The 15,352-nt window shown below is 56.0% G+C and overlaps 1 protein-coding gene across 1 annotated transcript; it reads left to right on the top strand.

Moving 5' to 3' along the window:
* Positions 1–536: 536 nt before the first annotated feature.
* BRINP2 (BMP/retinoic acid inducible neural specific 2) lies at positions 537–13,898 on the top strand. Its single transcript, XM_061452041.1, has 8 exons — positions 537–681; positions 7,287–7,654; positions 9,524–9,714; positions 9,871–10,061; positions 10,398–10,503; positions 10,864–11,100; positions 11,310–11,532; positions 11,885–13,898. Exons 2-8 carry the CDS (start codon positions 7,353–7,355, stop codon positions 12,999–13,001), a joined length of 2,367 nt encoding a protein of 788 aa, XP_061308025.1. The 5' UTR covers positions 537–681; positions 7,287–7,352; the 3' UTR covers positions 13,002–13,898.
* The last annotated feature ends 1,454 nt before the right edge of the window (positions 13,899–15,352 follow it).

Here is a 15,352-nt window from a genome sequence, read left to right as displayed (position 1 = left end):
GATAAGTAAAACACTTTAAACCAGCAGAGAACGGTAAATCCGGCGCCACCAACCACGTCCTCCTGCTGACTGCTCCAATGCACGACATCCACATCCCGAACCTCGTGAATCATTTACCGGTATATGATGGGGTAATTTGGCACAACCACGACTCCTTTGAAGTCCAGACGACGCCAGCGCCCTGCCGGGGCCTCTAGCCTGCAACCCCTGCGGGGCACCGCGGGGAGGCCCACGCGGCCCTTCTGCGGGGCGCGCAGCTCCGGGGCCGGGAAGGAGAGCAGGAAGGGCCGGCGGGGATGGGAGACCCCCGCGGCGGGGTGGGTGGGCCGGGCCGGGACCGCTCCACGCGTGTCCCCCACCCCGCCCCGAGCACGGCACCGCCAATGGGATGGCGCGGGGAGGCCGGCGGCGCCTTTTATTGGCTGCCGCCCCTGCATATATTATCTGGTGGCGGCGGCGGCGCCCGCGGAGAGCGGCGGGACTCGGTGCGGGGCCGGGAGCGCGGTCGCGGGATGCTGTCGGGGCCGCCGGGGGCCGCCGGCTTCTCCGGCGATGGGGCGTTGTGGGGCGGCCGGGAGGCGGCGGCGGGGCAGAGCCCGGGACTGCTGAGGCGCAGAGCAGGTGGACGGGACGGGATGGAGCGGCGGCCGGTGCCCCGCCGGTGCTGAGCCGGAGCCTGGGGTAAGTCTGCAGGGTCGGGGAAGGGGGTGAGCCGGCGTGGGAACCCTGCTGGGGGGGGGTGCGATGGCTTGCGGAAAGGGGAAGGAGAGGGAGCAGAGGGGGAAAGCCGCGACCGCGTACGGCGGAGATCCCGCGTACCGCCGTGCGCAGCTGTGGAGACGCCGCTCTGCCGCCGACGGCTTGCTCGGTGACCTTGGTCAAGTTGCCTTCGTGCTTCGGGATCGCTTCGCAGAGAGGTGTAGAGAAAGGCAACGAGCTCTTCCTGGACGGGAGCCACCGCGGTGCGGGTCCCAGCAGGTCCGGGGGGCTGCTACCGGTAAACAAGGTACCTGGGCTGCTGGAAACCTCCTACCGCTCGTGCAGCGTACCCTGCTCCGAGGATGATGCCGGTGTGAGGCGTCCCGGAGCCGCGGGACCGGCGGCGATATCCCCTCAAGCGCTGCCCGCATCTCCCCTGCGGGGCACGCACTGAGCCAGCGCCGCAACGCTGGGCTCTCTCGCAAGAGAGCGAGGCGGGAGCGGGCACCTTTCAGAAGGTGTTTGCTCGCCTTGAGCGCTGCATGTGTTTCCCAGAGCGGTGCCGGGGCTGGCCGCTCCAGGAGAGCGGGGTCCCAGGCTGCGAGGTCCAGTTCCGTTCTCTAAGCATTAATTTGTTTCAGTAGGAAATAAAACTCTGGATCTTCAAAGCACCCGGCTGGGGAGCATCAGGTCTGAGCACAGGGATGTCCATCCTGTCCTGCCCCTTCTTAGCAGGACCCCTGTGTCGCCGCCCTCCGAGCCTGCCCTGGAGCAGGGTGGCGGGTACCAGAGCTGCCCCCGCTGCTGTGCGGGGCCAGGCAGGGTGAGCCGGGGTGCTGTTGCGGGTCGGGGAGGGAGCTGCCGGCAGATGTCAGTGTCCCCCCTCTGTCAGCAGCCAGGAGGGGTCCCTACCAGCCCCGGAGATGTTGCAAGGAGGTCCCTGCACTTCTCCCAGGCAGAGCTGGCTTTGGTGCATTCAGGGACAGCTTCGAGACCTGGGGAGCAGAGAGGGGCTGCGGAGGGGAGTGGCCCCATTCTGACAACCCAGGTCTCTTCTCTCTCTCTGCCCAGCACCAACCACACACCACCGTATTTACCCTGGACTGCTAATGCTGAGCTACCACTGTGCATCACTGCCCACCTGTGTGAAAGCAAGTGAGGGATGGAAGAGAGCAGTGATCACCTTGAACTGCTTTCATCCAGCTCCTGTGAGAGGCTGATACTTGGCTTGCAGGGTCCATCATGAGATAAGGAGCCATCTTCTCTGGGAAGGGGGCTGCAGGAATACTCTTCCACAGCTCTCGTGTGCAGGGATGCTCTTGCCCAGCCCCAGAAACCCATCTGCAGGGATGCTTCAGGCTGAGAGCTCAGCACAAGGCAGGGGAAGCCAGGGCTACTGCTGCCATCACCATGCTGGGAGGACTTGTATTTTGCACATTGCTCTTTTAAGAGGCTTTTTGCCCGTGGGTGTGAAAGTCTCGGGTGAGCAAAGCCAGAGGGCAGAACACATGGTGCTGGTGTGACACGATACATGGAGCTGCTATCTCCCCTGATGGCAGCCCAGGCTTCATCTCATTTGACGTCTTATGCAAATCCTTAGCTCCGAGAGTCCTGGGATTTTCTACTATTTTCCTTTACTCTCATCTTCAAGTGCCTTGCTCTTGAGGATGTGAAGAAAAGCTAATAAAAGGAACCCAAGTTGTCAAGTCTTGCAGGTTTTAAAACCAGTCTCATGAGCTCGAGAAAGGCAGTGATTTAAAGTCACTTAGCAATAGCAACAGAATGGGCTACAGAGGGTGGTTAGCAGAAGCCTAGAGAGAATTGGTTCGCAGCCACCATACTGATCGTCAAGATTGCCGCTCAGGCAGGGATGGAAGGCTCTGAGGTGGCTGTCCTCATGCTCGCTGCCTGGAGCCGCGTCTCCGCAGGCTGGGTGCCAGGCTGCTGACAGCACCCCGCCGTGCCCACTTTGCCAGCGATTACTGTGCTGCTGTCGCTCCGGCAGTGCCTGGCTCGCTCTCTTAATTACCTCGACAGATCAATGAGGCCCTGGCGCTTCCTTGGGAGCGTGCGGATGACAGCCCGGCGGCGGCAGATCCTTGAAAACCACAACAGAGCTGGGGGGACAGAGGAGGCAGCGGCATGGGCAGGGCTAGGTGCAAGGGAGCAGGTCCTCTGTAGGTAGCCCCACATAAGGTTGGTGGCACTGGTTCAGAGCACTGGGCTGAGCATCCTTTGGGATTGTCTGTCCTGGGGGTGCAAGCGGCAGAGCAAGAGGTGCCAGGGTGCCTGCATGAATACATATAGGCACAACTGAGCTGAGACAATCCACTTCAGAATCTAAACTGCACTTAGCCTCTGCCCAGACTCCTTTTAAGTGGCCTTAATTTGATAAAGCTTCCCCATGTTTAATGAGAAGGTGACTCAGTCGTCAAGTTTGACATTCTTTCCCACTAAAAGACATCCCCAGGGAGCTCGAGATCCATCCCCGTGGCTCTCAGCTCCCACACAGATGCACCTCTGTTCCTGCTGTGCCCCAGGGACTAGCCCCCATGGCTGGGCATGTCCCACAGCTCTGCCACCGATAAGTACTGCTCCACTGGGCACAGACATCAGATGCTGCTTTTTTGCTCCAGTCTTCAGTTCGGCATTCACAGGGTATAGTGCCAGAACCTGTCTGGAGTCCCTTTCTTCCCCACAGCACCCAGCAAATACCACCACAGCTCTCCCCGGCACACGCTTCTCGGTTTATGTGTCTAGATCCACTCCTGCTGCATGAAAGGGCAGAAATCAATGTTAATGTCCCTGATAATTAGCTAATGTCTTAATTATTGAGCTCAGCCTGATTAGTGGTGGAGCGTGTGGCTCTGAAGATGCCGTTGGCATGGAAGCAGGCAGGACCCCAGCATAACTCTGCAGGACATCGCTGCTGTTGCCGCTAGCTCCAAGGGTAGTAGAGAAAGGCTTTTGCACTTCACCCGAGCACATGAGCATCCTCATCCAAACCTCACATCATTCTGTCTTGGTCTCTCTTGAGCCGTTTTGGATGAGGGCACCCACCGCAGAAGCAATCCCATTGCCATCTCAAGGGTACCTCTAGAAGTTGCAACAAGCTATTTTTAAGTTGCAGCGCGTGACACACCAGCCTGGGCTTTGCGCCGGCCATCACTGGAGGGACATTGGGGTGTTCTGCTGCAGGCAACAGGGACACAGAGGGCTTGCAATAAGATCAGGAATACTTGGCAAAGGATGTTGTGGTCTTGGGAAAGTTTGCCAAAATATTTGCATTGGCACTCTTTTTATAGAAGAGGGAGGAGAAAAAGAAAAATTAACAAGCTGGAAGTTTTCCAACTTTAGTGATGCAAAACCCTAAAAAAAAAGCAAAAATAAAAAATAAGTAGTCAGATGCTTCTCATCAAACCTTCATTCTTCTGGATCAAGGAAAAGTGATTAGAAAGTTATTTCTAGCTTCAGTAGTAAGGTCGAGGGGGTTACTCATTTCCAAAGAGCTCTGCTCTTCCCAGCATCCCAGGAGGATGCTGGTGTGAGCAGGCAGAGGTGCACCCTGATAAGCATTGCCCCTGCCCCTGCAGAGCAGCAGAGCCCCCAACCTGTGTGGACTTGGGACTATACGGAGCTATAGCAGTTTCTGCATGTACTTATCTTGTATAACTTGTGGTAGATACAAGCAAATAAATTAGCCCAGGTAACAATGATGCAGGGAAGCTGCTGCTCAGGTATAAGCTTGCTGTGTAACTCTGTATAGTCCCCATGCAGGCTCTCCTGCCCACTGTGGCTTCCCTGTTCCTGCCTGACCTGGAGCTTCAAGTCTCTGTTGGGAAGGATGCTCATGTGCGTCAGCGCCTGTCCCCAAGCAGGAGCTGCCTCAGAGTTGCCAGCACTCATGGTGTAAATAAGAGATAGGTGTAAATAAGAGCTCATTTAGCAAGGCTGGAAACTTGGCTGCTTTGAGGGACTCTGCACACCAGGAGGGGACCTTCATTGGATCTGCACCAGCTTGCACCAGTCAAGTGCTGAAAATACCCAATTCTGACTATTTTTATTGCTCTATAATAAAACATGAGGAGGCAACAACGAAACATTCCATGTTCAGCCTTGAATCTCAGAACAAGCTCCCCAAGGAAGGCAATAGAGCAGGCTGAAATGGTTTCTAGCTGGTCTGGGGACCACAGCCTAAGAGAAGGGGTGACCCAAAATGGCTCCATCCTTAATATCTGTCCCCATAATGATCATCCAGGTCTGCTGCCTTGAGCTGCAGTGCTGGGTGAGGAGAGAGGGTTTTGAAGGGAAGGTCAGCACAGGAAGCCTCTCTTGGGGAAGGCACTTGGGGGTGACTGCCATGGTGGTGACAAGAGGCTGATCAGTGCTGGTGGGAAGCTGTTAGCAGCCAGGATGGTTTGCTGGAAGAGACAGTGCTCTACCTGGTCTCTCAAGAATATCCCCTGTGTGCGTTGAATCATAGGAAGGATGCTCCCACATCCTCCTGATTTACATGAGGAAAGCCTCGGGGAGGGCAGCAGCATGACTGGCACAAGACCATCCACACTGGACTGTGCTGGGGTGAAATGGTGAGGAATGAGCCCAGTTTCCCATCACAATTGTGGAAAATCATCCCCTTGGCTGTACAGACCTTGGTGGAGGGAGAGAGGGCCAGCCCAGCCCCACCTTGGCTGGAGATGGTCGGGAGCCACAGACAACAGCGGATGAGACCCTGTTGATGGTGCAACAGGCAGGCTACCTAGCACACCAGCTATTTCAGCAAGGTGTTTTGCTGGCACAGCCATATTTAATGCTACCAACAGCGTGTTTCTGTGAGCAATGTTTAGAAAGATGCTCTTCAAAGAGTGCTTTCACCTCTGCTTCTCAGCCGAGAACCAGAGGACTGCTTTCCTCCCTGCTATATGGGAGAGGTACCAAGTCACAGAGCGTTTAACCCATGATTTGCATCTAAATAATCCATTGAGTTTGCTGTTGGACCCTGGATCCCGCCATGACCTCCTGGGCAGCTTGTCCCCACTCCCCACATCATCCCATAGAGCCCAGCAGCAGGACCTATGGCTGCCGGGCAGCAGGGGGACAAGAGGGTTTACTCCTGAGCCTTGCAGGCTCCTTTGGTCCCCAGGCCACCTCAATTTTAATTGCATCTGCAGATATTCCTGGGGAGGAGAGCAAGGTGCTTGCCTGCTTCAGGCAGCTGCTCCATCCCAGTGCCTGCTTCCCCCTGCCCGGCTTTGGTTGCAGGCAGGGAAGCAAGCAGGGAAGCAGAGCAGCCAAAGTGCCTCAGCTGCTCAGCCATCACTCACACGTGGCAGCACACGAGCAGCTCTGTGAGCAGCCAGCATCAAGTCCTGACGTATTTCAGGGGGGACAGATGCCCCCTCCAACATCCAAGGCATAGAGTAAGGAAACCACCCTCACATTGCCAGTCCGCTTTCCCACCTCAGCATAGGGGCTGTTCATTTGGGCCAGGATTTGGAGGGGAGACTCCACATGCCAGGAGCAGGAGGCAATGACCGGGGTGTCATGTGGCTGCCTGCAAAGTTGGAAGAAGCCAGAGTGACATGTGGAAAGATAGCACAGAGGAGACAGAAAAGCCTTGCCTGCTGCTCCTGCCTTCTCTTGCCCACCCCGCTGCCCCGGCATCCCCAATCTGGTGATGTGAAAATCTCAGCTTCTGTTTATAATTAACAGGGCCCCAGCCTTGCAGGCTGAGTGAGAAGCTGAGAAAGCATAATCAAAGGGCACCCACCCTTCAGGATTCAAAAACAAGAGAGAGGGAAAAAAAATTAAAACAATCGTACATGTTAAAGCCTGATGATTCACATGGCAAAGCTCCGTCCGGGATAACACAGGGCTGGTGTTTGCTCAGCAGGGATGAGCAGTTGTGCTCTGGTCCCCAGCTGGCCACCTGCCCAAAATAAAAATACCTCCCCAGGATGCACTGCATGATGGGGTCCTCATTTTTACTCAAACAGCTCTTGCTGCCCAGCAAGACACCTTGTCTCACCCCAGTTCTGCTGGACCTTGCAGCTTCCTGTCTGCCACTTTTACCTGCAAATTCAGGCTCTGGCTCTGGGGCCAGAAGCTCCATCTTTACTCCTGCAGATACTGCACCCTGCTTTATGAGAGCAGAAAGATCTTGGCTTGAGATAAACACCAACTGCAGTCAAAACATCACCATGATTAGCCCAGCCAGCCAGCCACTGGCAGAAGGCAAAGGAAAGCCTAACACCAGGCCCATGCAGCTCAACCCATACCCGGAGAGGCCCATTTTTTCCAGTTCCCCATGCTTATCATTTTTTAGCCCTGCTGAAATGAGCTGCATGTGCTCATGACAGGCATCCTCAAAGTGCAAGGCACAGAGGCAGGCGACCTCACATGGGCACTCCTTAGCAGCAAGCTTGGGTCACCGGGCTGACGCACAGCTGAGAGAAAGGCAGAAATGCCTCAAACAGCCAGTAGCCACGATTTAATTTAACTTAAACAGTGGCCAGCACCTCTCGTCTCACCCAGTGCTGCGGGCATCCATTGCTGCACCTTATGGGCTCCCTGCGGTGCCGTTGCAGGACAGGGCTGTCCCGGAGGATTGCTGCGGGGTGAGAGAATGAAGAAGCCGGCTGGGCAGCAGCAGGATGGGGCGGCAGGAGCTCCCACGCGCTGACGGCCCCCTGCCGATGCTCCCATGGCCGCTGGCCCTCCTGGCCCTGAGCACGTGCTGCCGCTGGGGGGTGGCCGATGGGGCGGGTGGCACGGTGCCCCAGCAGCATGCTGCCCCGGCGACCCCTTCCTCCTCATCGTCATCCTCCTCTTCCTCCGGCCGGGCACCCCTCGACTGGCTCCTCACCGACCGGGGACCCTTCTACCGAGCCCAGGATTACGTGGATTTCATGGAGCGCTACCGGCAGGGTTTCACCACCAGGTACAGGATCTACAGGTGAGACCATGGGCACCCCAGGAGAGAGCTGTGGTGTGGGAAGGCTGTGGCGGGTACAGCAGAGTGGAGACACACCTGCTTTAATCCACACAAGCGTTGATTAATCCCTGTGTATGGGAGGAAGCTGCCTATCAGGAGAGTCAGCAGATGGGTGCACGTGAGATGCAGCTTTCCCAGGGTATATAACAGCAGCCCCACAAGATGCTCATGGCATGGCTGGGATCGGCTCCAGGCAGGATTTGCCTAAGCTGGGAGTGATCTGATGCACAGGTTGAGATGGGATCAATGCTTGTGGTGAGAGGCATGGAGGAATACTTCTTTGCACTTTTGCATGCACACATTTCTGTGCTAAATCAGTGAGCCTGCCTGGACTGCCAGCCATTTGGGGCTGGGATGTGGCTAAGGCTCACAAAAAGTCACCCTGACTGACTCTCTGGCATGTTCCCAGTGCTGTCATCCCATGAACTGTGGCAGTGGGATGCTGCAGGTTTAGGGGCCAATGCTGGATGGGGTTGGTTCTTGCCACTAGAGAACCAGGTTCAGCAACAGCAGGGTCCACTGGCTCCAGTAAAGAGCCACCTCATGACAGCCAGCATGGGAAACCCACTCCACCACTTCCGGGTGATAATTGTCACCTTCTGCTAATGAGCCCTCTTCCTTTCCTCTGCTCACTGGTGCCCATCCCTGGGGGTTTCCAGCAGTGGAGTAAAACCCAGCTGCTCTCCCCCAGGGAATCTGACGTAAATGCCAGGACGCCAGCCTTGTTATGCAGCCCAGGACCCGCAGAGAGCTCCTCTCCTCTCTTTGCCACTTTCCTACGCACAGATACTACCATGCCGAGGGACCCGCATCCTCCAGGGATGCTGCTGGTGATGGTGGTGGGATGGGAAAAAGCAGCCAGAAGGACAGCAGCTGGCTTGAACTTCTTCTAAGCAAAGAACCAGATAGCAGCCTTCAGGGCTTGCTTTGACTATGGGATGGGGCGGGGGGAACTGGTGCAGGGCTCCTGGCCACCCAGCACTCTGTGCCCCAGCACTCAGGGAGCATGCCTGCAAAGGGAAGAGCAGGATCCTGCCTCCACTCCACTCCTGGTCCTAACATTCTGCTTTGTGGGCCCAAAAACCATGATGCAAGACAACTCAGCACGCGTCAAGCCCCTCCCTTTGCAGCCATCCACTCCTCCCTCTCCCTCCTTTCCCACCCAGCCCTTAATTAAACTGTCTGAAGCCAAGGCCTGGTTTTAATTAGAGCAAAATGCCACAGATTAGGCTGAAATCAGTCTCTAGTTGCTTACGGGCTGTTGGTTGTTCCAGGCAGTGGCAGGCTGGCAGCTCCGCCGTGGGACTGGGTGATACCGGGAGCCCGGTGGGGCACATTCACAGTGTCTGGGGGCTATGAGGGGACCCACCACCAGCCCCACCACATCCCAGTGCCTCCAGCTTGCTACAGAATGGTGCTAAGACTTACAACTATGGAAGCCCAGATGTTAGATTTTCACCCAGACCCATTGGCACGAGGATGGAGGATGGACAAGGCCCAGGAAGCCCAGCAGCCTGAAAAAGGCTCTGGTCCTGTGCAGGGCTGTGATTAATGCCTGCCGGAGGCGCCTAATTAATCAGTACTAGGTATCTCCGCTGCTTGTAGTTCATTATCTCCATCAATGGCTTAGGGAGGGATGTTTCTTTTGTACTGACTGGATCTATAGCTGGTGAGCCCAACAGATCCTTTACCTCTGCTGGAGCAGTGGGGAGATTGGGGTGGTCCCCCCTGCCCTGAGTTGGAAGCTGTGAACAGTGAAGGGAACAGTGTGCATGTGGCACAGCTGGACCCGCTTCAAACCCTCTCTTCACTGCCATATTCATCCCGCAGAGAGTTTGCTCGTTGGAAGGTGAATAATTTGGCCTTGGAGAGGAAAGACTTCTTCAGCCTGCCGCTTCCACTGGCCCCCGAATTCATCCGCAACATCCGCCTGCTGGGACGCCGACCCAGCGCTCAGCAGATCACCGACAGCCTCATCAGAAAGTATGGGACACACTTCCTGCTCGCCGCCACGCTGGGAGGTGAGCGCTGGTGGGTGCTTGCTGCCCGCTCACTTCCCTTGCACAAGACAGAGTGCATAGGAGAGAGGGTGGGAAAATAGGCACTACAGGAGAAATACGGTCAAGGAGGGGAATGGGGGAGGCGGCAGCACCCAAAGCACTGCGTGTCCTCCCCAGGAGAGGAGTCCCTGACCATTTTTGTGGACAAGCGCAAGCTGAGCCGCAGGGCAGAGCCCACCGGGGTGGCCGGGAACAGCTCGGGGGTCTCACTGGAGACCCTGCACCAGCTGGCGGCGTCCTACTTCATTGACCGGGAGAGCACCCTGCGCCGGCTCCACCACATCCAGATCGCCACCGCCGCCATCAAGGTAAGCGAGGGCGCAAGGGAGAACGCAGCGCCGGGAGACAGCGGCCCCTTCAGCAGCACCTCACCAGCCAGAGGGGGAGAGCAGGCAAAGTTAGCACATTTGTGTTATTTATGGGAAATTGGGCACGCTAATGCAGGCACATTTTTCAGAGGGCTGTAGGCAGGGCTGCCACCTGTCAGCAAGCCAATTAGCAGGCAATTAATCCTCCTCTCCAAGCTTGCTCTGAGGAGTGGGGCATGGCAAGTCCACCAGGGGTTATCTGCAGCACTTTCAGTGGGGTGGCACGTGCTCTGGGTCCCCTCCCGTGTCCCTGACCACCTGTGGGTCTCCCCTTAGGTGACTGAAACACGGACAGGGCCACTTGGCTGTAGCAACTATGACAACCTGGACTCGGTGAGCTCCGTCCTGGTGCAGAGCCCTGAGAACAAAGTGCAGCTCCAAGGTAGGGCTGGGCTGGTGGGGACGTGGTGATGGACAAGTGCCACTGTGGGATGGTTGTGGGCACACGGGGGGCCGCAGAGCAGGATGTTGGCTCAAGATCCTGCTTTTAATTTAGGAGCTGGGGAGGAGAGGGGATGAAAATAATCAAAGCTGGGTAGGATGAGGTTGTCGCTCCTCTGCCAAGAGGAGCCAAGATCGATGCACAGCCCAGACAAGTGGCTCCACGGCAAATTGATATGATAATCATGTAAGGGTGGGAGCCTGGGGAGCGGGAAGGCTCAGTCCCTCCTTGCCCAGACAATGATTTCAAGGGGCTCCACAACACAGGCCCTGATGCTCTTGGGGCTCTTCCTGCTTGCAGGGCTGCAGATGGTGCTCCCTTCTTATCTGCGGGAGAGGTTTGTGGCAGCTGCCCTCAGCTACATTGCCTGCAGCTCGGCTGGGGAGCTGGTGTGCCACCAGAGCGACTGCCGCTGCCAGTGCCAGCCTGCATTCCCCCGCTGCAACTGCCCCGAGGCTGACATCCAGGCGCTGGAGAGCAGCTTGGCCCAGCTCCGGAGAGCCTGGGAGAGCCACCACAGCCAGTTCGAGGAGTCAGGTGAGGCTAAGGACATCCCACAAAGCATCTCCTTCCCTGCAATTTGTCCTTTGGGAGCAGCCCAGGCTGGGTGGTGGGGCTCCAGGGAAGGATTCAGAGCGGTTGTCACACTGTGAAGACCTGAGTTTGGGTGGAGGGGGTTTGCCTCCAGCCCTGCCTGTGCCACTTGCTCCCATGGGTCTGCTGACACCATCTCTCTTCCGGCGCAGAGGAGTTTCAGGCCCTGGTGAAGAGGCTTCCTGGGGACCGATTCCTGAACAGGACGGCCATCTCCCACTTCTGGGCCATGGACCTGGATGTTCAGCATCGCTACCAGCAGCTGGGCACCAGCCTGAAACTGCTCTCTAGGAAAACCCACCGGCTCATCCGGCGGCTCTTCAACCTCAGCAAACGCTGCCACCGGCAACCTCGCTTCAAGCTGCCCAAGGAGAGGTAGTGTACCACAGCATCCCTACCCCACACTGGGGACCGCTGCTCAGAGTCCTGAGGGAGGCTTACACCCAGAGTCCACCTATGGCTGGGGCTTTAAGAGGCCCTGCCCTGCCGGAGGGATGCCTGGGGGCAAGCAGGCAGCAGGGGCAGCCGTGCCACCCTGGAATGTGACCCTGAGAAGTTGAGTCTAAGCCTAGAGGTGGAAAATGGGGCTTTATTCATGGAATGCCATAGGCAGTGCAGAAAAGTGACCACAAGATGGGCAGCTCTTCCATCCCTAGGGAAATTCCTTCGATCATGACCCGAAAGATGCCATGTAAGCATCTCTCCTCCTGTGTCTCTTCTCCACCAGGTCCCTCCCTTACTGGTGGAGCCGTGCACAGTCACTCCTGTACTGCAGCGAGACCACTGTGCCTGGGACCTTCCTGGAAGAAAGCCACAGCTGCACATGTCCCTCCGAGCAGCCGTCCTGCCAGGGGTCCATCCCGTGTGCCTTGGGCGACGGGCCAGCCTGTGCCAGCTGTGCCGAGGACAACAGCACCCGCTGCGGGACCTGCAACCACGGCTACGTGCTCACCCAGGGCTTCTGCCGCCCCCAGGTGGCCGACTCATTGGAGCACTACCTGGGGCTGGAGACAGACCTGCAGGACTTGGAGCTCAAGTACCTCCTGCAGAAACGGGACAGCCGCATCGAGGTGCACTCCATCTTCATCAGCAATGATATGCGCCTGGGGAGCTGGTTCGACCCCTCCTGGAGGAAACGCATGCTCTTGACCCTGAAGAGCAACAAGTACAAGCCCGGGCTGGTTCACGTGATGTTGGCACTCTCTCTGCAGATCTGCCTCACCAAGAATAGCACACTGGAGCCTGTCATGGCCATCTATGTCAATCCTTTCGGCGGAAGCCACTCAGAGAGCTGGTTCATGCCCGTCAATGAAGGCAGCTTCCCAGACTGGGAAAGGACTAATGTAGATGCCTCTGCCCAATGCCAAAACTGGACGCTCACTTTGGGCAATAAGTGGAAGACCTTCTTTGAAACAGTCCACGTCTACTTGCGGAGCCGCATCAAGTCTCTGGATGACAGCTCCAACGAGACAATCTACTATGAACCCTTGGAGATGGCAGATCCCTCCAAGAATCTGGGGTACATGAAGATCAACAGCTTGCAAGTCTTTGGCTACAGCCTGCCCTTTGAGCCAGATGCTATTCGTGACCTGATACTTCAGTTGGACTACCCCTATACACAGGGCTCCCAGGACTCAGCCATGCTTCAGCTGTTGGAGATCAGGGACCGGGTAAACAGGTTGTCACCCCCTGGCAAAACCCGCCTTGACCTCTTCACTTGCTTGCTCCGGCACAGGCTTAAGTTGGCCAACAATGAGGTGGCAAGGATCCAGTCTTCTTTGAGGGCCTTCAATGCCAAGTTGCCCAACGCACTAGAGCAGGAGACGGGCAAGCTGTGCAGCTAACAGCCAGGGCCGCTCCGATCTCAGAGCGAGGGGGTTGGGAGAAAGGACTCCTGGGAGGAGCAAAGGAATAACTACCCTAAAAAATTAAATCAAGGCCTTACCTTAGTGCCAACCGCGTGCTTCCATAGTACATCCAGCGACTGGCCAAAGAGACACAGGGCTTGAGCGGATGGAGGACACCAGCAGGAATATGGAGGAGGGATGGCTCACACAGCGCAAACTGGCTCCAAGCATGGCGACGATGCCAGCACAGCCACTCGGTGGCTGAGGGGACATGCCAATGGTCAGGAGGGATGTGCCTTGGCCACAGGCAGCTGCTGGTCTAGCTGGAGCAGATGCCCAACCTGCCATGAGGATCCTCCAGCAGTGGATCCTCAGCACCCCAACTTTTGTAGTCTTTTTAAGAGAGGTTTATATGATGCCTTCGCTTTTGCATCCTCTGTGGTCCTTCCTGCAGTTGTGCACATGGGCACAGGGGGACACCGCACTGTAGGCCCCTGATACCCGGCAGATCTCCACTGGGGCCTCTTGTGCCTGCTGCACTACTGAGGCATCATCACTCCTCGCATGGGAAGGACCTGGCACCTGCCCCAGGGACACTGCAGTCACTGACACTGGCAGAGACCTCTGGGCCACAATTCCTTACCTGAAAGAGAAACCTAAAATGAAAGAAAGAAAGAAAAGAAAAAAAAAGTTTTATTTATGTATTTATTTATTTGTTTTGTTTGGGAGGGATTTTTTTAAGCCTGTTTATTTGGGGAGTGTCATTTCTTGTCAGTGGCTCCAGCCAAGAGACATATTAGTAAAATGTATCTGTTTAATATATTTTTTAAATAATGCCTTTTTTGAGCAAAAGAGCAACCAAAACCAACGGAGATTAAAGAAAAAACACCCAAACAGTTACTGTCATCTCTGGACCTGGCTTTTCCCTTGCTGCGTGGATCCCTCCCTCCTTCCCAGTGCTGCTGCCACCGTGCTCGGTGCCTGACCAGAATATCAAGCAGCGGCACTGCCCGGCTGTCAGATGGAAACGCTGGGTATCCAGACAAGTGGAGCTCTCCGCTCCGGCAGCTGCCCCACTTTCTTGGCTGAGGACAGTGCAGAGAGAGGAAGGAGCTGATCCTCCAGCCTACAGCATCCTGAAAGCAGGGGGTGCAGCAGGGTACAGGGAAAAGAAGAGGTGGGCAAAAGTGTATCAGTGTGCAGATTAGAGTCTGCTTCCTAATCCTCCCCAGCTGGCAAAACTTGCTTGGTTGGATGCTGCAGAAGCAGCGGTAGCCTGAACTCATCCATCCTGCATCTGTCACCAGCCTGTTACCCCTCTCTTCCATCCTCAGACTGGACAGATAAAGAGATAAGCAGGAGGAAAATAACACCAGGAGAGATCAAGAGATAGGTGAGAGGAAAATAAAATGGGGGTAGATGATTGCTATTTATATTCCCTGTCTAATCTATCAATCCATCAGGCTAGCTATTGTGGTTATAGCATCCCTCATCTGTCACCTGGACTTCTCCATACATCTGTCTTCCTTTGCTCACATCTCCTCCCTTGTCTCCCACTCCTAAAGAGGAAAAAAACAGGCAATTAAACACACCAGGAGGAAATGAGAAGTCAAAGCCATCATCTCAGCTCCCTGGGGGGAGCCAGCAGACATCTGCCCAGGGATGGGGAGGGTATAGGCGGGAGGGCCGCTAGTGCTGTGTGCTCCTGCTGCCGGGAGGCTTCCCAGCTAGAAAGATTATTTTGGCTTTTGCTACACATCTTTCTGAGCCATCACATCACTCCTCCCCATCATCATGTGGGCCATGCATCAGGCTAACATTCCTCTGCTCTATCCTGTCTCCTCCAGCCAAAGCATTTCCTGCCATGCTTTTCAGCATGCTTAACCAGTCACACATCCTGAAGTCACCTGGACATGAATGCAAGAGCCATTAGGATGTCTGGCAGCATCTCAAGGAGCCCCTGACCAAGACATGGTGGAGCAGCTTTCACACAATGGAGAACTGACCCCAGGCTTCTCCACCATGGTGCTGGCTCTAGAGGCAGCAGGTGATGCCCTGATGATGCGTGGGGACAGAAGCAGATGAAGGCTGTTTACGTTCAATTTAATGCAAGATAAGGCAGGGGCAGGCAGGCAGATGTTGGGATGTGCCATCAACTCTGTATGCTCAGCCTCCCCTTCCTGCAGTCCCCCAGCAAGATTTCATCATGTCTTGCCCAAAAGCACTGGGTTTGGCACTTGGTTTAGATGCCCATCAGGAATGAGGCTGTGTATGGCATTCTCAGCCCAGCAGCTAGCACAGCACCTTCTCAGCAAAGCACCCATTGGCAATGCAAGGGCTAGCAGGTG

This window comes from Pezoporus flaviventris, unplaced genomic scaffold (assembly GCF_033815535.1).
Source record: "Pezoporus flaviventris isolate CSIRO_AGI_PZ_B2104156 unplaced genomic scaffold, CSIRO_AGI_Pfla_v1 ptg000013l, whole genome shotgun sequence".
Lineage (NCBI taxonomy): Eukaryota > Metazoa > Chordata > Aves > Psittaciformes > Psittacidae > Pezoporus > Pezoporus flaviventris.
This window is presented reverse-complemented; position numbering and strand designations above follow the sequence as displayed.

What these genes read in the sequence shown, in the direction of transcription:
- BRINP2 (XM_061452041.1), top strand. Translation starts at nt 7,353, where the DNA reads ATGGGGCGGCAGGAGCTCCCACGCGCTGACGGCCCCCTGCCGATGCTC. An exon ending in ACCAGGTACAGGATCTACAG is followed by an intron (nt 7,655 to 9,523) that starts GTGAGACCATGG and finishes TTCATCCCGCAG; the next exon opens with AGAGTTTGCTCGTTGGAAGG. An exon ending in GAACAAAGTGCAGCTCCAAG is followed by an intron (nt 10,504 to 10,863) that starts GTAGGGCTGGGC and finishes TCCTGCTTGCAG; the next exon opens with GGCTGCAGATGGTGCTCCCT.